General features: G+C 44.0%; 1 protein-coding gene across 4 annotated transcripts in view; it reads right to left on the bottom strand.

Annotated features, from left to right (window-relative positions):
* The window catches only part of PIP5K1C (phosphatidylinositol-4-phosphate 5-kinase type 1 gamma), a 199,937-nt gene that overhangs the window by 101,203 nt on the left and 72,712 nt on the right, over positions 1–26,022 (bottom strand). For all 4 annotated transcript variants that reach the window (XM_069217487.1, XM_069217488.1, XM_069217490.1 and 1 more), the window contains 3 exons: positions 17,838–17,990; positions 12,216–12,515; positions 7,953–8,158 (listed from right to left, as the gene is read on the bottom strand). In XM_069217487.1, the coding sequence (XP_069073588.1) occupies positions 7,953–8,158; positions 12,216–12,515; positions 17,838–17,990 (659 nt within the window). The remainder of the gene's footprint in view (positions 1–7,952; positions 8,159–12,215; positions 12,516–17,837; positions 17,991–26,022) is intronic.

Here is a 26,022-nt window from a genome sequence, read left to right as displayed (position 1 = left end):
AAGGAGGGTCATTGTTCGAACAACCATGTCTTGAGGTTCTTTCTGAAGAGCAGGAGGTCTTTAGTTTTGCGGAGGTTGGTGGGAAGGGAGTACTAGGTTTTGGGGGCGAGGTAGAAGGACCTGCCTCCTGTGGTGGTGCGTTGGATGCGGGGGACTGTGGCTAGGGTGAGGTCGGCTGATCAGAGGTTGCGGGTGGGAGTGTGGAAGTTCACTCTGTCGTTGAGGTAGGTTGGGCCGGTGTTGTGGAGGGATTTGTGTGCGTGGATGAGGATCTTGAATGTGATTCTCTTGTCTATGGGGAAAAAGTGAAGGGATTTGAGGTGTGGTGAGATTCGTTCGTGGTGGGGGAGGCCAAGGACGAGGCGTGCGGCTGTGTTCTGAATTCTCTGGAGTTTGCTTTTGAGTTTGAGTGTGGTGCCGGCATAGAGAGTGTTACTGTAGTCTAGTCTGCTGCTGATGAGTGCATGGGTGACTGTCCCATGGGCACCCCTTCGATTCTAGGAGTCCTTAGGTTGCAACTAGGAATGGAATGAGGCTCCCAGTAGGAACAAAACAAAAAAAGAACAGGAATACAACTCTTTTCTCTGCTGCAGGTAATAGTCCAAGTGAAAATTCTATTCTAAACGTAACTAGCCAAATACTGCATAGCTGTTAGAAGAAAGTCTATGATAGATTTAAAACACTGGGGCAGCTCAGCAGCTTATGCATCTTGCAAAACGCAATATCCTAAGCACTGCGGAGAGGAAAGATTCATTATTCATCACTTATTCTGCCCAGACCGCATTAAAATCCTCTTCATTAAACATCGGCATTGATAGGGAGGTCAGATATTCATACTTTACTTACTCCAGCATTGGAACTTTCATAGATTCACATGCTTGAATCATTCCCCATAGTCGAGATGGGAGTCTCTGGTGTAATACAAAACCATATTCAATTGCATATAAAGCTCAGAGGCACTAGGCCTCTTAATGTAGTAACATCTCAGTCATTTTATTAAAAAAGGACCAAACTTAAGAGACAACCAATTAGCTCCCACCACCCCCTAGAACACTCCTGTGAGGAGCTGATTTTCCTCAGAATTTCTACTGCATGTTGTGCTAAGGAGTCTCCTCTGAGCTCTGCTCCGTTTTTCTCCCAAAAATTCTTTCTGAGTGGATTTGGATATTTTCTCTCTTCAGGAATAGTTCAAGGTGGTTCATACTGACTGCCATGTCTGAGACACCTAAAAAAAGGGCTCTTTAGAGCTTGTGCTACCTGCATGAAGAAAAGACTGCATGTTGATGGTCAGCATAAGGACTGTATTTATTGTCTCTATCCGAGCCATAAACCTAGGGACTGCAAGGTATGTAGAACATTTTCTAACAAGACCCTTAAAGGCAGAAAGGGTCGTCTTCTCATCCGGCTCCAGAAGTTGAAATCCAGGGACAATCCTGTCTCTGATGAGGACAGTGCCTCTTCTTCTGTTTCTGTGGTGAAAACGCCTGTCAAACGACAATCTGAAGTTTCTTCAGAGGAAAGACCAAGAAAACTTGTTAAAAAATCTGCAGAGGCATCCTCAAAGACTGGCAGCCCTTAAAAGACTAAAGCTTCTGACTAAGTCCAAAAAGAAGCCTGTTTCTGAGCCGTCAACGTCCCCATTCAAGGTAAAGCATACCTTCAAAATAAAAAAACGTCTGCGCCATCAACAGGCTCATAGTTGACGGCTCAAGTACTGACGATGACTTCTACCGTCGCCACACTGTGTCTCTATGATCTGGCTTTTTGTCGATGGCACGCCCTATAGCTTCACCATCGTTTGGGATACCGTTGACGCTCTCAAATCGACACCTCCGCCGCCGACAGCCTCGATGACGCTATTTCCACTGTCTACGGCCTCAGACGCTGCTTCCACCGACGACAGCTTCATGCTTCATCGACAGAACAGCCGTCAACGGCATCTTTGACGACACACCAACCGTCGACGACACTCCAACTGTCGATGTTCCCACAGTCGACGACACTCTGCCGTTGACGTTCCCACCGTCGTCGATGCTCGATACGGCGATGCTCTTGTCGACGATACCAGTGTCGACGCCACTACCGCCAACGGCACACGTCTCGTCAACGACGAAGACTGCAGTAAAGGTTCAGAGGCCATGTTTATTGCCTCTGTTGACGTCAGGAGACCAGGATGTTCATAGGAGGGCGAAAAAGTATTACCTAACGCCCTCAGTTACATCTCCTAGCAAGGTTTCCAGCCTTTTACCCTCACATCTCTTGGATGAAGATGACTCCGATGAGGAGGCTATTTTTGGAGTTGCCAGAAGTCCTTCCCGGTTAAGTGCCAAGAATACTCTGACGACGATGAGGCTTCATACTACACCCACGGCTATTATGAGCATCCACCACTGGTCGGTCTTCCCCCTGGGCTTGTTTGACTTGCAAGCAATGTTGACGGATTATCAGGAACGTTTTCCAGCTAAGCCTTCGTCAGTGCAACAGCTGATACTTTCGCCTCCACCAGCAACTCCTCTCCTGCAGCATCATGCACCTCAGCCAAGGTCACAGCAGTCTGTTCTTTCCATACCAAGACATCAGGTATCCTCCGATGAGGATGCAGAGGAAGGTGAGATGCAGCCTGATAATGATGAGTGGGGTGATTATGTTATACCGGCTCCTGCTTTGCTTACAGCGCCCATGGTTGAGTCTCCACCTGAGGATATAGGTGGCTTCCATAACCTTCTTGAGCGTGCCGCCACGCGGTTCGATCTTCCAATGCCCGCAACTCAGCAGGACTGCTTCCTATATGACTTTAAAGAACCCCACAGGAAAATGGTCAGAGCTATACCCATCACAGATCATGTTTGGAACCAGGGCCTAAAAATTCTAAAGAATCCAGCAACGGTCCCTGTGGTTCTACCGAGACTGGATAAGAAATATAAGCCAACAGAGGATGCTCTGGCTTACCTCTCAGAACATCCGAAGCCGGACTCCGGAATATCACAAGCCACCCAACGTCGCTCCAGGAACCCCTCTACGCCATTGACATCACCGCCAGATAAAGAAGGGAGGCGCTTCGATAACATCGCCAAGCGTTTCTCCTCCATGTCTGCTACTGTGGTAAGGGCAGCCAACTCCCTTGCTCTGCTAGGCAGATATGATCGACAGCTCTGGTCAGATATCTCCCTTTCATTAGAAGAGCTTTCAGACACCTCTAAAGCAGAAGCTAGGAAAGTTCTGGTAGAAGGACAGCGATCTTCAGCGGAGATCATCGATTGTGCGCTGGATATAGCAGCAATGGGCTTTAGATTACTCGCTGGTTAAGCAGTGTTGAGGCATGAAGGTTGGCTCAAAGCCACCAACTTTCAGCCAGAAGTACAAACTAAAATTCTAGATCTTCCATACGACGGGGAAGCTCTATTTGGCAAGCACGTCGACAACGCCCTTCAAGCCAGATACGGAAACGGCAAAATCTCTGGGCACTCTGCAATATAGGAAAGTGCCCTTTTGGGTGCTAGGGGCAGAGGTCAACCTCCCTTTTGTGGTAGATTTCAACAATATAGGTACCCAGACTATTCCTCCACGTTACAACCTGCTAGAAAACAGTACCAGCGGAGGCAACCACCTCCTGCAGCATATACCAGGCCCTACCACAAGGCCAAACAGGGGCGTCAATCTAAAGAATCCACGCGTAGACAATGACTGTCTAATGACACATCCTATTCACTCTCCTCCTACAATTTATCACGGAATTCTGAAACATCATATCCAACGCTGGCAACAAATAACCAAAGACAAATGGGTACTGGATGTCATCCGCTTCGGACACCTGTTGGAATTCACCCAGATTCTCCTTCAATGCCTCCATCCCAGGTTCGTCAAAAACACCTTTGTCTACTCCGCTTCGAGGTAGTAACCATCCTAAAGAAAGGGGCTATAGAGTCTGTTCCGCATTTCTAGAAGGGAAAGCGTTTTTACTCCGGTTTCTTTCTCATCTGAAAAAAAGTCTCACCTATGGCGGCCAATCCTGGACTTCCGGGAGATAAACAAGTACCTCAAGAAGCAAACATTTCGGATGGTCACCCTCCAAGATGTTCTCCAGCTTCTGAACAAAGCAGACTACATGGCCCCTCTGGACCTTCACGAAGCGTACTTTCACATTTCCATTCATCCGCTCCACAGAAAGTACCTGAGGTTTGCGGTCAATGGCAAACATTTCCAGTTCGAAGTCCTTCCCTTTAGCCTACGTTCAGCACCACGAATCTTTACCAAATGTCTAGCACCAGGGGCGGCCTATTTAAGGAGAAACAAACACAAGGTTTTTCCCTACCTCGACGACTGGTTGGCAAAAGCTCCAGATGTTCAGACAACAGAAAGTTCAGTCAAGGTGACTCTGCGCCTTTAAGGAATTAGGCCTTACGCTCAACAAGGAAAAATCGTTCATACAGCCATCCACTCGATTAGCCTTCCTAGGGGATATCTTGGACACTCAACGAGCCAAAGCCTATCCAGCGCCGGACAGACAAACAAGGCTAATGCTGCTGGCAAGGTGCGTCCAAAGAAAAAGGTGTTTTTCAGTTCGCAGTGCAAGTCCTTGCTGAGCATTATGTTGTCATGTATCAGCCTCATTCCATTGCCACCTACGAATGCATGCAATTCAGACAAAACTGGACAATCAATGGATGCAAGCACGAGGCTCCTTTGAGGATACCATCCTAGTAACACCGCACATGGTCCATTCACTGGATTGGTGGACGAATCCCAAGAACATTTCCAAAGGACTCAGTTTCTTGGCATGAGTTCCTCCAATGATCTTAACTACGGATGCATCGCTCACAGGATGGGGCGCATGTTTGCAGGACTTTCGGTTGAGCAGCAAGTGGCCACCCTCTCACTGTTTGTTCCACATAAATCTGCTCGAACTCACAGCGGTCTAATATGCCTTGCAAGCCTTCCTGCCAAGGATACGAGGGTCAGCAGTGCTTGTCAGGAAAGACAATACCACCACAATGCACTGCCTAAACAAGGAGGGAGGAATACGGTCTCGCATACTCTCTCGAGAAGCACAAACCATCTGGAAATGGTGCATTCACCACTCAGTCCACATCACTGCAGAGCATGTCCCAGACCTACAGAATACCATCGCAGATTCACTAAGCAGATTGGCGACATCCTTCCACGAGTGGGAATTAGACCAGAGGACGCTAGATCGAATATTCGACCAGTGGGGAAAACCGAATCTGGACCTATTTGCATCCTCCCGAAACACCAAATTACGACATTATGCAAGTTGGCATCACCAACAGGGGTCATGGGGGGATGCATTTTCGATTGCATAGTCCGGGATCTATGCGTACGCTTTTCCTCCGATTCCTCTCCTCGCAAGGGTGATCAGGAAGATGAAGTCGGAACCCTGTCAGCTGATCCTCATAGCTCCAGTGTGGCTGCGTCAACCGTGGTACACGGAGTTGCTTCTCCTGCCATCCTCTCCATCCATCAGGCTCAGACCAATCCTGGACCTGCTTGCCATCAATCGGGGGCAAGTGAGGCACCCGGACCCCAAATCTCTCAGTTTGCACGCAATTTAATTCGGCCATCTAGATTTACCGTCTGAGTGCAGAGAAGTGCTAGCTAACGCACGTGCAGCTAGTACCAGCAAATCTTACCGACTAAAATGGAAGAGATTTTGTGTATGGTGCGTAACCCAAAATATGCACGCTTTTTCCTCCGCACCGGAGGCAGTGTTGCCGCATCTACTACAGCTGGCACGTTCAGGTCTAGCCCATTCCTCAATCAGAGTCCATTTAACTGCCATCTCTAGATACAGAAGAGTACCAGGCAAACCATCCTTATGCTCTCTCAGATTGGTAAAGCAATTTCTCAAAGGTCTCTTCTGATCTTTTCCTCCAGTAAATCCTCCGCCGCCGGCATGGCAACTTAACATCGTCCTTGGCCAGCTTATGAAGGAGCCTTCTGAGACGATTCACAGATCTAACATCAAGTACCTCACTTGGAAAGCGTCGCTCCTTCTCACCCTTACTTCGGCACGCAGAGTTAGTGAAATTCAAGCTTTCACTATACAAGAACATTTTCTGCAGTTCAGGCAGGACAGAGTCAACCTCTGCACTTATCCTAAATTTATTCCCAAGGTGCCTCCGGAGTTCCATATCAACGAGCCGGTGGTGCTCAAAACTTTCTTCCGAACCTGCAAACTGCTGCGAAATAACCCTCCATTCACTTGACCTTAAAATGTGCATAAAATTCTATCTGGACAGAACAAAATCGTTCAGACAGTCCACTCAGTTATTTGTAGTGTTCAGTGCTGTTAGAAAAGGTCACTCAGTAACAAAACAGACTATGTCCCAATGGATTAAGGACGCAATCATATTCTGCCATCTGAAAGCAGGAAAGCCATTGAACACGAGCGTAAGAGCGCATTCTACTAGAGCTATCTCTGCATCCTGTGCACTGTTTGCTGGTGCATCAATTAAAGACATCTGTTGTGCTGCGACATGGAGAACAACTCAAACCTTCATGCAGCATTACTTCTTGGACACGGAGTCACTTCGGGATGCAGCTGTTGGTCAAGCGGTCCTTCGAAACCTGTTTTAATGACGGTGAGCTAAAATAATTATTTCCCTCCATCCGCTTATTTTCTGTTATATCACATTTTCCTTATTATAATGCTGTACATCATAGCAAAAAGTGTGCGTACATATTATCATGCTGGTTCGCATTTCAGAGTGCTATGCTACTATTTGTAGGACGAAAATATGTTATCCACTGCTTAGTATTCTTATTCAGGCATGTGAATCTATGAAAGTTCCAATACTGGAGTAAGAAACAAGTTACTTACCTGTAACTGTAGTTCTCCAGTATTGGAAACTTTCATAGATTCACATGCGGTCCACCCTTCCTACCCTGAGGAGCTCACCTTCATTTTTCCTGAGTCCTAGTTTCTTTATTGCACTTGTGCTGGGAAAATCTGAGGGAAATCAGCTCCTCATGGGAGTGTTCTAGGGGGTGGTGAGAGCGGATTGGTTGTCTCTTAAGTTTGGTCCTTTTTTATAAAATGACTGAGATGTTACTAAATTAAGAGGCCCAGTGCCTCTGAGCTTTATATGCATTTGAATATGGTTTTGTAATACATCTCGACGACGGGGAATGATTCAAGCATGTGAATCTATAAAAGTTTCCAATACTGGAGAACTATAGTTACAGGTAAGTAACTTGTTTCTTCCAATGAACACAAAAAAAAACCACAAAGTTAAGCACAGATTACCTAGAACTGCATCAAAAGAAACAGTGACAAGCCCCAACCTTGCCTTTCAGCAAAGCCATGCAAGTCTGGGTCTCAAGTATAATATATGCACAAAACTCTTCCAACAAATTGGAAATCTATGAAACTGGTGATATTAAGTATGAACATGTATTCACTATGACTTAACTTGGAGGATGCAACATTCCAAATACGTATGTGTTAGAACAAGGTGTTTCAGTGTATTTGTTTTCTCTATATAAAAACATTGACTTTTACGTAATCTTCCCATTCCCCTGTCCAATGCTCTCAAGAAATTGTTTGTGATTGGAAACCAGTCCAGTGTTTCAGTCTTACATCTTCATCATACTCATTATGATAATAATATGACTGCACTCTGCTGCTGGGTTAAACCCATCACAGTAGTTACACAGAATTCCCACTTTCTTCAATTGTAAACAAACTGTTTTCAGCTTCCTACTTCTGATTTTGAGAACCTGGTACTGTCTGCATTCGGAGTAAACTTCTGTCCACATCACAAATACCCACAGACCTTATGTGGGTATTTCCTAAAAAAGCACCAACCTTGTCAGAGTGCCTGGAAAAGACTGGGCAGGGCTAACGCAGCACTAGATCAAATGTGAAGCTTTCAACTTATGCCAAGGTGACTTTAACCAAGTTACATATTAGATTCTCCCTCAGTTCTACCTACGTGTCATCAGTGTCAATAGATTCGCCCCTTGCAGCACCTCCTTGGATGGAATCCATAGCTGTTGAGTAGAGAGCCTTCTGTCCTATTGGCCGTTTTTCATCTGCTGTACTCTGCGCTCCATCGGTTTGCTTCTCGCGCTCTTGCAGGTCCATGTTGTGCACTCCCAGAAGCAGGCTGTAGTCCATGATCTTGAAACTTTCCAGCACCTGCAAAGTTAATAAGATTAAAGAAAGAATGACTGGTGCACTACTGTATAAATGAGAAAACTGTATAGATCTTCCACTGGTCATCAACACCTACTAAACAAATCTGCATTTTCAAACATTTCTGCACTAAACTTTAACCTTGTGCTTTGATACACTGTAACAAGTGGGGTGTCGGTATGCAGTGCCGCCAAAATTAACATGATCGAAATGATAATAGCTGATCATTGGGAACTCAAACAGACAAAGACTATTTTGATAGCTGAAGGTCGGAACATAAAAGGCCTTGGCCACTGTCATGTTGGCCTTGATACACTGAGAAATGAAATCAATTGTGTAGGAAGCTGGCCTGGCGTGTGGTTTGCACCTATGGTGTTATCACCTTACACCAGGTCCAGGTATCCCTTAATAGTGAGGTGTAGGTAGTGTCTAGAAAGCCAGGGCTCTCTAGAGGTAGCTGTGGACGAGCAGCCAAGACTTATCTAGGAGACATGCAAACCTTATGCAATACCACTACAGTCACACAGCACTTACAGACATGAAAGAACCACACAGTGTTACAAAAATAAAGGTACTTTATTATGGCAATATAAATACTAAAATATTTAATAGGCAAATAAATCCCTACTAGCAGGTGAGTAAACACACTATGTTATAAACATTAGAAGGCAGTCATTGAAAGCAATAGGAAACAGTGAAATAACAGAAAATAATGGCGATCCTAGGGGTAGACCAAACCATATACTAAGTAAGTGGAATACTAAAGTTAGTATCCCACCCAAGGAACTGGAATCTGTAGAGGGAAGCTGGAGGAACTAAGATCCTCAAAAGGTAAGTACCAGGGTGCCCCCCAGCAACCAAGAGAGAAAAGCTTAGTATCTGTGCAAGACCCAAGCAAGACTGGAAGAACCCAAAGGTGGATCCTGACAGAAGAGGACCTGCAAATGATGGGGACCAAGTCCAGTTCAAGTTGGAGTGTCCAGTTTGGGCAGGAGCCACTACCCACCCTTCTGGAGATGCAGGACCAGGTCGAGGGTGAAAACATGGAGTCAGCTATGCAGCACAGCAGCGGCAGAAGAGTTCCAAAAGTGATGAAGACGATGTCCCACGTCGGAAGAAGAGTTGCAGTCAGTCAGTGGTGTGAAAAAAAACACCAACAAGCCTTGGCAAAGGCAAGAGTCACAGATGAAGAGTTGCAGAGCTGCTGGGGGACCATGAAGGCCCAGGCGGACTCAACCAAAGGAGGGGAGTCCCACGTGACCCTCAGCTGTGAGGAGAGTCAGAACACGAGGAGGCAGCTCCCCAAAGACAACTCACAGGAGTCACAGTGAGGCCCACCCAGCACACCTGGAGATGCGTCCCACGTCGCTTGAGCAGCAGGCAGGAAAATGTGCTTTGCAGGGAAGAGTGCTGGAGGCCGGGGCTACAAGGAGCCTGAAGATCTCTTGGAAGAAGACTCAACAAGCATTGGTAGCTGCAAGAGTCACGGTGCATAGGGATACGGTCCTGCAAGGAGAGGCAAGGGCTTACTGTCTCCCAAGTTGGACAGGTGGTAAAGAGGATTGAGGGTACCACTCCAGACCACCACCTGTGTTTGTTGCAGGATCCACGCAGTTTGGAAGGAGAGAAGATAAACGCAGCTGGACACTGTTGCAGTTGGTGCCTGTGATTGCAGAGGAGTGACTCCTTCACTCCAAGGGAGATTCCTTCTTGCTTCCTGTACAGGCTGAAGACTCATTGCCCTCAGAGGATGTACAGCCAGGGAAATGTTGCAGTTGCTGGAAGGAGCTGGAGAAACAATGTTGCAAAGCAGAGTCATTGCTGGAGTTGCAGATTGTCGGTTCCTGGAGGGTCCAGTTACAGTCCCAGTGGCCAGAAGATGAAGTAAATGTTGCAGAGGAGCCATACTGGAATCTTGCATGTTGGAATCTGAAGACCCACCCTGGAGGGAGACCCTAAATAGCCCAGGAAGGGCGATTGGTCACGTAGCAGAGTGATCACTTATCAGGAGGGGGCTGTGACGTCACCTGCCTGACCTGGCCACTCAGATGCTCCCAGTGGCCTCTGCCCACTTTGGATTCAAGATGGAAGAATCAAGTGGCCACCTGGAGGAGCTCTGGGCACCACCCTGGGGTGGTGATGGACAGGGAAGTGGTCACTCCCCTTTCTATTGTCCAGTTTCGTGCCAGAGCAGGGACAGAGGGTCCCTGTACTGGTGCAAACCGGCTTATGCAAGGAGGGCACCAAATGTGCCCCTCGAAGCATACCAGTGGCTTGGGGAGGCTACTGCTCCTAAGACATGTAACACCTATTTCCAAAGGGAGAGGGTGTTGCTTCCCTTTCCCAAAGGAAATCCTTTGTTCTGCCTTCGTATGCTTGAGCAGGCTAAACAGGAAGGCAGAAACCTGTCCGTGGGGTGGTAGTAGCACAGGCTGCCCAGAAATCCCCTAAAACCTGGTAGGAGCGATGCTGGGGGTCCTCTAAGGGGCCCCCAGAGTGCATGGAATCATATAACAGTACTGGGGTATGACTGACATGTTTGATACCAAACATGAACAGGTTCAGAGTTACCATTATGTAGCTGGACACAGGTAAAATGGCTTCCCTGCACTGACAGAGACAAGGAAAATTGAGCTGGAGTTCGTAGGATTACCGCTGCTCATGCAGGGGTGCCCTCACAAACAGGTACTTGCACCCTGCCCTCTGGGCTAGGAGGGCCTGCCATAGGGGTGACTTACAGTGACCTGGGGCAGTGACTTGTAGTGAAAGGTTGCATGCACCTTTTCACGCAGGCTGCAATGACGGGCCTGTATACACAGTTTGAATGGGCTCCCATGGGTGGCATAATACATGCAGCAGCCCATGGGGAACCGCTGGTGCCCCACGGCCCTAGGTACCATATACTAGGGACTTACATGGGGGCAGCAATGTGCCAATTGTGGGGCGTACTAAGTCAGGAATAACCAAATTTAGAGGAAGAGAGCAGAGTCACTGTGGTCCTGGTTCGAAGGATCCCAGTGAACAGTCAAAACACACCAACAGCAGGCAAAAAGTGGGGGTAACCATGCCCAAAAAGTGGGTACTTTCCTACAAATTGTGATACGCATGCACTGGAGCTGGGCAGGGGTATGTTTAGGTTATGTTAGATGTACTCAGCAAGGACTGGGCTGCTTTAAAGCTTTGGAATTAGATTTTATTGAATTCAAGATAGCTGTGTTGCTGAGTATGAGGACTATAAGGATGAAGGAACAGGTCTATTCTAATTGACTACAACAAAGCCAGGGGCATTTTCTGTTTGAAGCATTAAAACAAGACTGGCAATATATTGTATTTGATGTTGAGCAAGGCTGGGATGGTATTGGGTTTGATGAACTGGGCAAAATGTGAAAATGTTGATTCTGATATTCTACAACATTGGAACATTGTTAGTTTGATTAACTGAAACAAGGATGAGATGGTGTTGGAGTTGATGCAGTATACAAGGCTGGAGAGAGAGGTGTATTTTGGGAAAGTAAATACATTTTGGAAAGTCATGCATTTGAGGCAATGGGTAATTTCTGGCGATGCTTTAGGTCTGATGCATTAGAATATGACAGATGTTTTTGAGTATGATACAGTAAAACAAGGCTGGGTAGGTTAGGTGCAAAATATCAATAATGGGATGATTTGGGATGATGCAGTGGAGCAAGCCTGATGTACTGGAGTGTTCCAGGAATTACAAAGCTAGAGTGGCATTTGACTTAATGCGTTAAGATGACACTAAAGCATCAGGTGAGGAATGAGGGTGTTAGGTTTGATGTACTACAATTAGGCTAAGGTGGGAATTTATCACATTGGATGCTAGAGAGTGGGCTGTGTCTCAAAACAAGCATATTGCCCAGCATGCAGTACACAGAACCTAGAATGAGAACTAAGCACAGGTTGTGTTCGAATTGAAGTTGTGTTAAGTGGAAGGGAAGCAATGGCTATACTAATCAGGGAACAAGTAGTGTTGGGTTTTTGGCAAGCATATTTACAGTGTATTGTGTTGAGTTTGAAAATAATTCATTGGCTAGCATACCAAGCAGTCCCTCTGCAGTGTTTTCACCAATGCACTCAAGGTGTCCCCATCCAACATTAGTCCTTCTGGAGCATCTTGGATGAAGTCCAAATCCTTGAAAGTGGGTCGGGACTTTTCACGTTCTTTCTTGGAAGCTCGACGTTTATAGGTGGAGCCCTTGAGGTCATACTTCATGTGCATCTTCACTACCCGAGGAAGTACATTGTTCATAACAGCTACACGGATGTTTTTGCCACCTGACTGGACACAGTAGAGCCCATAAAACTTGGGCAGAAGGGTACGGGGATTCTGGTTCAAGTTCTGCAGAAAATGGAGCATGAGAAATGGTTAGTGATTAGAAGCTGCTTTTCAAAGTAGACAGGCATCTTCCAGCATGGGCTAGAAATCTCAAGTGTATGACTTCAATTGTCTGTGCTACACAAAATCTTTTCATTTCTGCGAACTAAACACTTTATGGCACTCCAACTTCATTTTGTTGATGAACGTCTTTAACCATCCAACCCAAAAAATAATCGCTAGGCCTCAAAGATTGAACAACCAGGCTACAAAAATATTCTTTAGCCAGTGCTATACAAATCTTTGTATAATCTCTACTTCTCACTGTCCTTACTCTGCAAACATCAGCCACATCTTCTTGGCTAACTATTCTTACCTTTTCAACGCCATACTGCTCCCCATGATCTCTTGTGGTCTTCTTTTCCCAAAAATTGCAGCCTGGGGATTGATCACCTACTCCACGTGTGATCAATCCACAGAACTTGCAAGTGCTTTTGGTTCCTTCTCTCAGCTTATATCAATGCAATGTCTAGTGCTAATGTACAGCTCCCTACTGCTCCTGATCCATCTCCCAAACTGTTGAGCTTATGGCTTGCTTCTTAGATCTCTCAACTTCCATTCAGTTTATTGTTCTCCTGTTCTTGAAGAGTAGTACTCACAGCCCCTACTGCTCTTGTTAACGTTCCCTTGCCACAGGCTCCTTCGTCCTTGGGGCACATTGGTGCACTACCTCCACCTCTGCTGTTATTCACTTTTCAGCTTAAAAATGTCCAGCTCTGTAGCCTTCATCGTTTGTTTTGAGCCCTTTATTCAGAGTGCCTGGCTGCTCTTTGCACATTTCCTCAGATTTCAGACAGTAACATTTTGTTATTTTAATCATTTTAAACACTTCTTGGATTGACTGCAGCCGTTTTAAACTATTCATTTATTCTGGCAACAATGCTAGTCTTAGTATGAGTCCTCGCGAGTCAGCCCTATAAATATTTTTTTTCCATTACTCACTATTTTTCTGCAAGACATGGAAGTTACCGCACCACAAACCTTTGTTCCATACAGAGCTTTTCCATCCTAATTGTGGGAAGTGGGGATTTAGGACAATTTAAATATCTGAACATACATTTGGCTTCACCTTGGCAAACAGTAAGCCCAGCGTCCTGATAATTTTGATAATAATGGACAGGAGGGTGGCAGCAGTGATGGCATCAGCAAAGGCATACTCTAGGACCATCTGTCCAAACTGTACATAGGTGCAGATAGAAGGTGTTGAGCTGGCAGAAAGAAGATGACTTCCATACAGAGTGCAACAAAGCCTCACTACCTTAGAAGAGAAAAGCAACCTTTCAGCACAATTTTCTCATGTGACAAGCAGCTTGCTGTTTAATAAAATAACTGCACAGTATTTGAAGAGAAGGGCAGAGAATCACATTGTGAAGTGGAACTCAAACTCATAATAGAGGGCTGACTGTTCTGGTTGTTTTAAAGAACTGGAAGAAGCAGATGTTTTCAGAGGCAACAACAATCAATCCACTAAACAACAAAATATGCTCAGCTGCTCTGGCTATCCAACGATGCCAATGCCACCAAATGCACATTTTAGTATAAAAGCCACTGCTCCGTATGCACTGAAGTGACCTGTTCTGGTTAACACTGCTCATTTTAAGTGCCCTTCTTTATCATGTACCTTGTTTTCATTCTGATTTCTTTGCGCCTTGCAAGAACTTTGATCTTAAATGTACAAATATCAATGCATCGTTAAAATATGTTACTATGCTCTAAAATAAAGATGTGTTGGTACTCTTGTAGAAGTAAACCACTAGGCAACACTTCTCCCAAAGAACTGAAGAATAAACCGTGCAAATAACCCAGATTCAGCTGAAAATTTGGTAGGGGACCAAGAATATAAATGCATTCACAAGACACTGATGTGCGAAGTAAAGGTAACAACTTGGACTCTATGTCTAATTCATCAGCATCTTGAATGTTAGTAATTTATCAGATAAAGTGGCAGATCAAACATTAATATGGCTATTGATGGGAAATGTCACTCACACAGGGTTAAGCAATTCCTCACACGGCTTTAGTACAGTTAGATCTCTCCAAATGGCAAACACACTTAAATAACCCAAGCAAGGTTACAGCGGAGAAAGGAGCATGCTGTGCCCCAAACACCTGCCTCCCACCACATTTGTATTACTTACAGAAGCTGCAACACAAAGAAACGGACTGCCAATAGAGAAAAAGGCGGATTTTACCCTGAACAAGGAGAAAAGTCATTAACAAATGCTGAGGAGGTTATTAAAGTACACAATCTGCATTTATTGTAAACTTAAGCAAAGGTCACTGCCATTTTTATGCACTCGTAGAGCTAGCTGTGCTCACATAGCTAAATGGAAAGAGAGCAAACAATATTCATGTCTGATGAATACAGGAAGTTATTAGTTTTGCTCAAGGTATGAGTCAAATAGAAGAGATCTCTTTATGGAACTGGAATTCAAATAAAAAATACAAAGAGCTACACAAGCAAACGCTTCTTTCCAGTGGTGAGCTAGAGCTCTAGTCAACTAACTGGTCCTGTTTGAGTTTCACTGAAGTAAGTTCTGGTGCCTTACCTACAGAGTGAAAGAACCACCGCAAAAACTATCCATTTATAAGGTTTTAGTTTGAAGTGTATTTTTTTGTTTACTGGTATACTAGATGGCACTTAAAACAAAGGTCCTAGGAACACTTTATAAATAGGAAAAAGTCAAACCTAACTTGCAACATTGGGGCTTCAACAGTCTGAACTTACAGACCTAGCGCCTGAGTCAGAGTTTGGGATACAGGTTACTCAGTCACAAATCTGACGGATATCCTGTCTGCTTCATTACAAATATATCCTATGGCACTTGTAATAAGGCAGATGGGATATCCGTAACTTTTGCAACAGTGTACCTGCCAAACTCTAAATCAGACCCTTGATATAATTTGTATGTGTCAGAGTTTAGCTTGTAGCAACTTCAAGCCTCCATATTCAACTTTTCTAAGACTGAGTAAATGGTTTTCAGAGTATATTATAATTGCACAGTACCACAATAGGCAAAGGTTCTGGCATTGGTTAACCCTACTGGCAAACCACTGGGGTAGAAGATTTGCACTGCAATATTCCTTTTCAAGTCTCCTTAAAAGGGTTTGCACATTATTTTATCACATCTCATTTTGTTCATATTTATAATTTAGGACTATTTACCAGACTGCTTCAATGTGGGAAAGCACCGAGTCAATACAGTCTCACCCAGTTGGAAAGCTGCTAATAAAGCATATACGAATGATAGGTTCATTGGGAAAAAAATAATTCAGATGCCACAGTTCTGATCTGTTTATAATAAAACGTAATGAGAAGGACTGTGGGACTGATATTTATTGTGAAATCTATCTGTTAAAGGGCAGATCATTATTGCATACTGTTAAAGCTGTAAGATTTGTATTTCGCTTCATGCTATCTCACAGAGTACTGTACTAGATCAGGGTTTTGATGTTGGTAACCCCGTCTGAGAAACCCAGGGATGGTAAAAAAATATGCATTGTGAGAAACCCTATTAGGCCTACTGAGTATGGGCTTGCAATCTGTTTGTAACAGGCCGCATGCCTAATTGATGTCTTGCGAGAAAGCTCACGCTTATAACAGTAAGCCAGAGTAGACGATGGTGACAAGCCAATGACAAGGACTATAAGTCTTACTGATTCAGTGGCAAGAGTGATGTCAGATGACATATGTATGATCTGTTCATTAATAAAGGCCAGCAGCCCTGATTCATTTGTTTAAATAGCATGTATTAAAGCCAATAGGCCTTTATGGGAGGATTGTTATTACACTGTGATAAAGACAATAGGCAATTTGTTACATGAACTCTCACAGATAATCATGAGTAAGCGCGACTTCTGCTGTTAACTACTTCCAACAATAGATATAATAATACTTTTGTGGTAGAGCAGTGGTTCCCAACCTTTTGACTTCTGTGGACACCCACTTTATCATTGCTGGAACCCGGGGACCCACTACTGAGTGATTACTTAAAGCTTAGACCTAATCTGTTAAGATTATTTAATTTTTTTAATAAGTTGCAGACCACTTGAGGAGGCTTCACGGACCCCCTGAGGAGGCTTGGTGGACCCCCAGGGGCCCTCAGACCACAGTTTGGGAACCACTGTGGTAGAGTATTTGTTGTTTGAGAAACCATGCTAGCCCTCGTAGAAGTGATTTAGATTGCATTGGTGACAGTCATTTGTAGAATTTTTTTGCAAATCGCTTGATGGTGGGTGGTTGTCTTAAAGTACTTTTGAGATCTGGCTTGATAACTTTAGCATTTTGCCAGACTTGTGCAATGAGCAAAATTCATTAAAAAATGTATGCATTAACACATGCAGACTGGTGCTTCATTCCTTTAGTATTCCATTTTCTCCTTTAATAGGTCACTTTTCTTTTTCATAACTTCTATCTAGATTATACAATTTTATTTATATATATATATTTTTTTCTTTAGAATACCCCAAACCTGTCCAGACAGTGCATGAGAGCTGCTTGCACGCCGCTTATTTAAACTGCAGGGCATGGCATGCTGCATAGATACTATTTCTACAGTGAGTAACCATCTGGAAATGTTACTGTCCAACGGTTTTCTTATTTTATTGCTCCATGAAGACCAACGAGATTAGAAACACGCCTTCCATCTTGGATCAGTACTGCAATTATACAATACCATTACAAAAAGGCCACCCACTGCTATGCTTAATTTTCTCATGGATTTGTTATTGCAAACACATGTCCATAACATTTATAAGGCAGAACTTTTTTCCTGTTCTCTATTTTTTGTTCATCTTGCATGTGCTTGTCGATTGTGTGCTTTATTGTTGATAGACGAGTGGGTGAATGGAAAAACGAGTTAGTGGGTGGACGAATGGCTCGATGTGTGAGTGCCAGGATGAGTGTCAGACTGCCTGTATGAGGAGGCACAGAGTGCCTAAACTCACAAGGAACTGAAGTGGCACTTTCAATTATAAGCTAGATATCATCATGGCCAATGCCACTTTATCTAAGTAAGCCTCACATGATCATCGCCTATGCCTTCTGGAGAGCGTGGTCTTTTTTTGTATGCATTCAAAAACTGGGGTCTCAGAAACCCAGGTGGTTTAACCACTGAGCAAAGCTTTCAAAGCTACCTTCATTTCCCTTAATCCCTTTCTCAAAGCCATAAAAACCTAGACATTGGAATACTGCATCTACAATGAACTGAAAGTGGAACAAAAGATCCAGGGGGTCTCTCGGTCACAAAAACTGGCAAAGACATCTCTTTTCGGTCAAGTACTTACCATATAGTAGCCAGGGAGAAGTTTCTGCAAGAACTCAGCCTCCTTGTGCATCACAGTTTTTATGATGAACTCATCATCGCTTGTAACGTAGAAAAGGGATCCACTGGCGCCAGGATTCGAGAGCTCGATCAAGGGCTCATTGCAGAGTGAATACTAGGAGGGGAGGAGAACACAGTTGGTCTTCAAACAAAGAGCACGAAATTTAATACAAAGCAAGTGCTGATACTTTAAACATAATGGCCATGTCTCGCATCATTGTGATAGTACATTTTGTGCCGGCCACCAATAGAAATTAAGCACTTAAAATTGATGATTATGTTAAAAGGGACATTAACCTACATGTTATCTTTAATCCTTCATGTGTTTCTCCAGAGGACAAAAAAACTGCACAAAAAGAAATCTAAATACAGTCTTGTTTCTATGCCCAGAAAATCAAAGTTTAGTGGAGAGCCCAGTGGGATGATGGTAAGTCGTTTGAAAGTATAAAGAAAAAAAAAAAGAGAAAGATCCATTTTCAGCAAGTAACTGCTTCTCTCCCAAAACGTAGCCAAACTAGTTCACACTCGACAAGGGGGAGCAGAAGGAGCAAGTTACTTGATGGACAAATAAGCTATAAACACAATGTGTAAACAAATTTGGGCCAGGAGATGGTGTTAATACAGTGTCTGGATAAGGAGTAATGAGTGCACCGTTTTCCAAATCTCTGACTTGGACAGGTCTTAAAACAATATATTATATATATATATATTATATATATATATACACACACATATACACACACATATACATACACACACAATTAATAATACTAGTAATAATAGTATTAATAATAATAATATTACAGTCTTAGCGGTGTTGCCCTAAACTGAAAATCCACAATTATACTAAGGTGTTATTTAGTGGTTACCTAAAAACATTTTTTTTTTAAATACAGCAAACTATCCTACTGAGTATAACACTGACTGAAACGTTCAAGCCTCACCCTTCACTGACATGTAATGAAAAAGTATACTCTTCTGTAATCTCATTCTAACTGACACAATATTATGGTCTTCCTGTAAATTACAAGATGCTTTCCAGGGGCTATGTATAAGGCCTAAGACAGAACAGGGAGTCTCTAGGTGCCAGTGGTTTGTACCATCTCCAAGTAGGGACCCTCACTCTAGTCATGGTAAGGGAGCCGCACAGCTAAGATAACCCCTGCACACCTCCTTGGTAGCTTGGCACAAGCAGTCAGACTTCTCAGAGGTAATGAGTACACACACACGTACACATGTACGCACATACACACACACACACACACACAAACACTAACATGGTGAAAACACCACAAAAGTACTCCACACCATTTTACAAAAAATAGCCAATATGTATCTGAATAAAACAAGGTAAAGACAACAAAAATCCAACATACACAAGCAAAGATACGTCGTTTTTAAAGATTAAATCTCAGTAAAGTGCTTAGAAACCAAATAGCTCCAACTAGGGCTATCACAACGTTGTTGACAGAGTCGTTCCTAACAGTCTGAGTCCACTCGCAAGGGAGTGCGGGCCGGTCATGGAGTTGCAAGGACCACAGGTACAGTCCCTTGGAAAACTATGAGGAAGGAAAGATATTGCATGGAGTCGGGGAGGTGAGGAGTCGCTGGAGCAGGTGCAGTGTTGGTTCCTGATTGTTACCCGGGAGGGGAAGGAAGGTGTGGGTTTCTTACTGTGAGGCAGGGGAGGTACGGCATCGGTTTACTGTGAGGCAGGAGAGGTGAGGCACCAGTTTCTTAAGGTTGCAGGGGAGGTGGTGAGGCATCTGTTCCTTACGATCTGGAGGGGTCCAGGAATCCAGCAGGTCAAGACGTGCAGCTTTGACTTCGCAGTGTCATGATCTCATCACAGGGCCACAGATGCTGTGGCGGAGTCAGATGTCCAGGACATCAGGGACACGGCCCTCAGGACTCACACCTGTGGCCGGACTTTGGAGGTGCTGCAGAGGCGTCGGGCCTTTGGCCTTGGTTGTCGTTGCTGCACTCAGTGGGGACAAGGCTCCTGGTGCAGGTAGCGGTACGGAATCTGACAGCAGCACCAGTTCTAAAGTCGTTCTGGAGTTGATGCACTAGGTTTCTGCTTGGTTTCACCAGAACTCACTTCTAAGGGCCCTGGGACTGGATTTGGCACCACTTGGAAAGTCAGGACTCTCAGCAAGAAAGTCCAGGTGCTGACAGATGAAGTCTTTGTCAACATCAGGACAATGCTGCTCTACGGGCAACAAAAATGCAAAAACCCAGTCTTAATATAAACACAGTGCATGAATTATGCTCTTGTATGGAGTATGTTAACCTTTTGCACTGCTGAGTTTAACCTTGAAAAACACTATTAATGATGTTTGCAATAACTGTTCCTTTGCAAGGTATTGCTGCAGGCTTACTGAGTGTGTTAGGGTATGGTCCCTTTATAGGACCTTCTAGAAGCTTTCCCTGCAGCAGGACTGGGTGTGGTTTGTGGGCTGGGCCAGACTCTATATAAGGGAGCCAGCCCAGCTCCATGTGCTCACTATTCAGAGGTCCAGGTGCAGAGCAGCAGCAACTTCCTGAGCTCCTGTTCCGGAGGCTTACCTTGATGTTCCAGGCCTGCCCCTTATATTGGTGATCCTTGAGCAGGGCGGTAAGGCGGAGGTCGGGCTGGGTCCCCGACTCCGTTTGCAAAAGTTTTGGGCCTACTTGGGAAACTTTCCTGAGAGCGCGATCGTTTCATGGCATTTACATATTCTTGTTCGAATCAGCAGTGTGCGCGATTCATTCCCAGCATGTAAACCTTGGCATTCAGATCGGCAACAGTGTGCGCGATCATTTCATGGCATTTGCATACTCTTGTTCGAATCGGCAGTGTGCGCGATTCATTCCCAGCATGTAAACCTTGGCATTCAGATCGGCAACAGTGTGCGCGATCATTTCATGGCATTTGCATATTGTTGTTCGAACCGGCAGGGTGCACGATTTATTCCCAGCATGTAAACCTTGACGTTCAGATCGGCAACAGTGTGCGCGATCATTTCATGGCATTTACATATTCTTGTTCGAATCCGCTTGTGCGCGATTCATTCTCAGCATGTAAACCTTGACGTTCAGATCGGCAACAGTGTGCGTGATCATTTAATGGCATTTGCATATTCTTGTTCGAATCGGCAGCGTTTACGATTCATTCCCAGCATGTAAACCTTGACGTTCAGATTGGCAGCAGTGTGCGCAATCATTTCATGGCATTTGCATATTCTTGTTCGAATCAGCAGAGTACGCAATTCATTTCTCTCATGTAAACCTTGGCATTCAGATCGGCAACAGTGTGCGCGATCATTTCACGGCATTTACATATTCTTGTTTGAATCGGCAACAGTGCGCACGATTCAACCCTGGCATAAAGCGCTTGGCTCTTAGTTCGACAGTGTGCGCAATCATTTCATGGCATTTGAAAACTTAGGTGTGTTGTGTTTGTTGAGGTGCGCACATTTATCCCGAGCTTTTGGATTTTCTGTGAAGATGCTTAACTCAAAGTGCGACATTCTTTGTGCATATTAAGTCCCTAGTACAATTTCTATTGTTTTGAGGGAATGTTTCAGATAGCCTTTGTCCTCATGTAAAAAAGCAATGTTTGTTCTGAAACATTATTCTAGAAGGTTCTTGTATTCTAGACAGTATGTGATATTTCATAAAAAGCTCATATGAAACATTGTATTAACCCATTCTTGATTTTTTTCCAGATACCTAGATTTCTTGAGGCCCAGATAAAGTTATTTCTTAGGTTATCCAGGATTACAGTATAAGAACTCTTAGAACCATAGTCTATTGAAAGTCAATGTGATTATATCTTGACACTGTGTTGTTTAACCTCTTGCTTCATACAGGTCTCCTTCCCAGCTGTTCCCTACCCAATCCCCTTTTCCCCCACTTGGACTCTCCCAGGCTCTGTGGTATTTCTATCAGAGCTTTGGATCTGTCTGGTGGTGGACATGTTGGGAACGTGCACAGGCCCCGAGGATCTGGTCTCCCTGACAGTCTTTGATGTCCCTGAGACGTGTAAAAGAAGGCAAGCTCAGTTCAAGCCCTTGGAGAACCTTGGAAATCAGGATGTAGAAAGCTAAGGCCAGTCCCTTCATTCCCAGAACAGAATCAGCAGGCTAGCACAGCAAAGCAACAGGCAGAGTGGCAGTCCCTCCTATGGCATCTAGCTCTTCTTCAGGCAGAATGTCCTCAGTCCTGAAGTGTTCTAAAGTTGTGGTCTCAGAGGCCCAATACTTATACACATTTCTGCCTTTGAGTAGGCAAACTTCTTTGAAGTTCATAAGACCCTTTCTCTCCTTGCCCTTGCCCCAAACATACTCCAGGGGGTTGAAGACTGCTTTGTGTAAGGACAAACACAGCTCTATTCAGGTGCAAGTGTTAGTTCCTCCGTCCACTCTAGCCCAGGAAGACCCATCAAAATATGCAGAGCACACCTAAGCTCCCTTTGAGTGACTGTCTAGAGTGAATTCACAAACGGCTCAACTGTCATCCTGACCCATAAGTGTATTCCAGACAGGCAGAGGCACAGATTGGTTAAGTAGGAAAATGCTCATTTTCTAAAAGTGGCATTTTCAAAGTTACAATTTAAATCCCACCTTTACTAAAAGATGTATTTTTAAACTGCGAGTCCAGAGACCCCAAACTTCATATCTCTCTCTGTTCCCAATGGGAAATTACACTTGAAAGGTATTTTATGTAAACCACAACAGTACATGTCCTACCTTCCTTTAAAATACATTGCATCCTGACCTTGGGCTGCCTTGGGGGTAACCTTAGGGGTGACTTACTTGTAGTAAAAGGGAAGGTTTGGGCTTAGCAAGTGGGTGCACTTGCCAGGTTGAATTGGCAGTTAAAACTACCCACAAGGACACTGGAGTGGCAGGTCTGAGACAAGTTTACCGGGCTACTAGTAGCCTTTGATTTACAGGCCCTGGGCACACACTGTGCATTGTACTAGGGACTCATAGCAATCATGGATAAACCAATTACCAATACAATTTAGACAGAGAGCGCTTGCACTACAGCACTGGTCTGCTGTGGTAAAGTGCCCAGAGTCCTAAAGCCAGCAAAAACAGAGTTCAGCACAGTATCAAAACAGGAGGTCAGAAGCCAAAAAGACACAGGAAATCACGCCTACGGCTTACAGGTCTAATAGTTACTTACCTGTAACAACAGTTCTCAGTTAATAAATCTTGAGGGAACAACTGTAATCCCAGCACACTGAAACTGAAATTATTTTTTAATCTACATGAAAATCTGCCTGGGACAGCAGCTACCTGCCATGTAGTTATTTTTCTTTCATAAATAAGAATCAGAATCAATAATTAAATTGGATGGGGGAGCTGTTTATTTTTTGGTTACTGCCTCCCACTAACATTCAGTAAAAATGACTGCCAACCGCTTATTTGATCATCAGCATATCTTATGGTGTAAAGAACTATTCATCTACAACACAATAAGCACCATCATGCACTTCACGTTTGGCTGAGGTTCTAAAGAACCCCTTTAAGTAGAGGTTACCTTGAATATGGAAAGCGCCTTTGTGGATGGAGAGGAAAACTCAAAGTCATAGGTTCCCATTACTCAGAAAAAGAAAAAAAATCCCAAAAATTACAATATTTGTTGAAAAGACTTCAACACCATGAATCTCCCTCCACAGATCTCATACTAGTAGAAAACAGCATTCTTTTAGGCCATTCAGGCATTCACAGGGGATAGTATATTCTGAGAAATGTCTGATCCCAGAGATATGTGCATTGCCAGACTGAGACACATCCGAAGTCTCACAGAAAGATATATTGAACCGACACATGTATCACTCAGCCACATGGCCTCACACCATTTTCAAAGCTAACAAATAGACAAAATACAAAAAACATGTTTGATGATAAGGTATTTCCATTGCATCATGGGTTTCTCGATAGGATTAAACCATGTAATCACACAGTTCACATGGGATACCTTGTTCTTTGCTCTTTGTGTTAGTCTGAAGGGGATCATTTCTTGCAGAAGACCATAACTTTTTGGTGTTTAAATTTTGAAAATTACACTTTCTCACAACAGAAGATTGAGTAATGTACTTTGTTGCAATGCATTACAAATGAATCAAACAGCAAGTCCTAGGTAATCATGGAACATGCATAGCAAGAAAAATGTGAGTCAATAAAGAACATAGAAAGCCAACAGATATTTTGAAGACACACCGCAAATATATGTATTTTACAACACCTGTATGTTTCAAGGTTTCTTTGTATATATTCGTTTGTGCGTGTCATTAGATAAACTGCAAGTCCTGGCTAATGCATAAAACTGCTTGTAAAAATTATATTAATTCATGCTGGTCATAAGGTGATCCAATAACTGCTGTAAAATCCTGTGCAGGATACAGTAGCCAAAATACAAGACTAACATTTTTACCTGTAGAAAGTCTACATTCTAAGGTAATATCGTGCATCAAGCTTTGTATTATACACAAAATAAGAAAATAAGTTACTTACCTGTAACTGTAGTTCTCTAGTATTGGAATCTTTCATAGATTCACATGCTTGAATCCTTCCCCGTCCTTGAGATGGGAGCCCCCGGTAAATCAAAACAGCTACACACATAAGCTACTGCAATGAAAAAAGGCCGAAAATGTTTTCACTTTAGTAGCCTATCCTTATCCCTATGAGTAAAAGGACCAAAGCAAGGCCCAGCCAATCAGGCTTCCCCTCACTCCAGAACCCTCCTGAGAGGAGCTCCCTTTCCCCAGATTTTCTCAAGCACGAGTGCTATAGTATCTGAAGAAGACAGGAAGAGGTGAGCTTCCCAGGGGAGGAGGGAGGGTCGCATGTGAATCTATGAGAGATTCCAATAGCGGAGAACTACAGTTACAGGTAAGTAACTTATTTTCTTACTCCAGTATTGGAACTTTCTTAGATTCAAATGCTTGATTCAGAATAGCAAGCAGTAATGAAGCACATTGTATAGCATCAATCCATATGTATACCTGTTATTGAAAAATATTATGTAGGAAATATACCATATTAGATAAGCAATAAATATGACAAAAGAACGTTACCCTGAGTAGGTAAAACAAGAAATATCACAGCCGTAAAGGAAGAAACAAACCTATACAATGTGCGCAAATTAAACTGGGCTGGCGGGGAAAAAGGAATAAAGAAATAAAACAGCTCACCATTACTGGAAAAGATGTCTTAACACCGCTTGTCCTACCGCCGCCGTATCACCTTGCTGAGTTTCCTCCAAACAGTAATGCCTTGCAAAAGTATGCACAGACTTCCACGTGGCTGCCCTGCAAATGTCCTGAATGGGCACTCCTTCAAAAAGTGCCATGGATGCAGCCATTTTTCTTGTAGAATGTGCACGCGCTGGGTTCTGAAAGGGTTTTCCTGCCGCGGTATGACAATAGTTAATAGCAGAGGCTATCCACCTCGCAATTCTCTGTTTAGATAATGCTCGTCCCTTACGCGGAGCACTGAAAGCCACAAAAAGTTGGTTAGATTGCCTAAACTGTTTAGTTCTGTCCAGATAAAAACTTCAGGCACCTCTGAAAGTCCAAAGAATGTAGAGCTTGCTCCGCTGGCGTCAATGGACTAGGAAAGTATGATTTCAGTATCACCGGTTGGTTTACATGAAAATCCGACGGGACTTTAGGTATGAATTTTGGATTAGTTCGCAAAATCGCCTTATCCCTTTTGAATTGTAAGAAAGGATCCTGGATAGTGAATGCCTGTATCTCGCTCACTCTTCTGGCTGAGGTGAGAGCGAGAAGGAGAGTGACCTTCCAGGACAGGAACTTCAAATCCGCTTTGTGGATTGGTTCAAACGGTGGTTTCATTAATTGAGACAAGACCAAATAAGGTGCCATGATGGTGGAGGAGGCCGAACTGGGGGAAAGGACCTGAATAGACCCTTAAAAAACAGTTTTATGACCCTTGCCGACCACAGAGGAGGCACGTTCTCCGTACGCATATAATGGGAAACCGCTGCCAGGTGGACCTTAATCGAGGAAATAGCCAAACCCGATCTGGCCAGGAGTAGAAGATAAGGTAGTATCTGCTGCGGTGATGAAGAAAAGGGATGCACTTGAACCGTGCACACCATAAGCAAAATCTCCTCCACTTAAGACGACA

The sequence above is a fragment of the Pleurodeles waltl genome, chromosome 12 (genome assembly GCF_031143425.1).
Source record: "Pleurodeles waltl isolate 20211129_DDA chromosome 12, aPleWal1.hap1.20221129, whole genome shotgun sequence".
NCBI classification, from domain to species: Eukaryota; Metazoa; Chordata; class Amphibia; order Caudata; family Salamandridae; genus Pleurodeles; species Pleurodeles waltl.
Note: the sequence above shows the minus strand (reverse complement) of the source record. Positions and strands in the feature narration are given on the sequence as shown.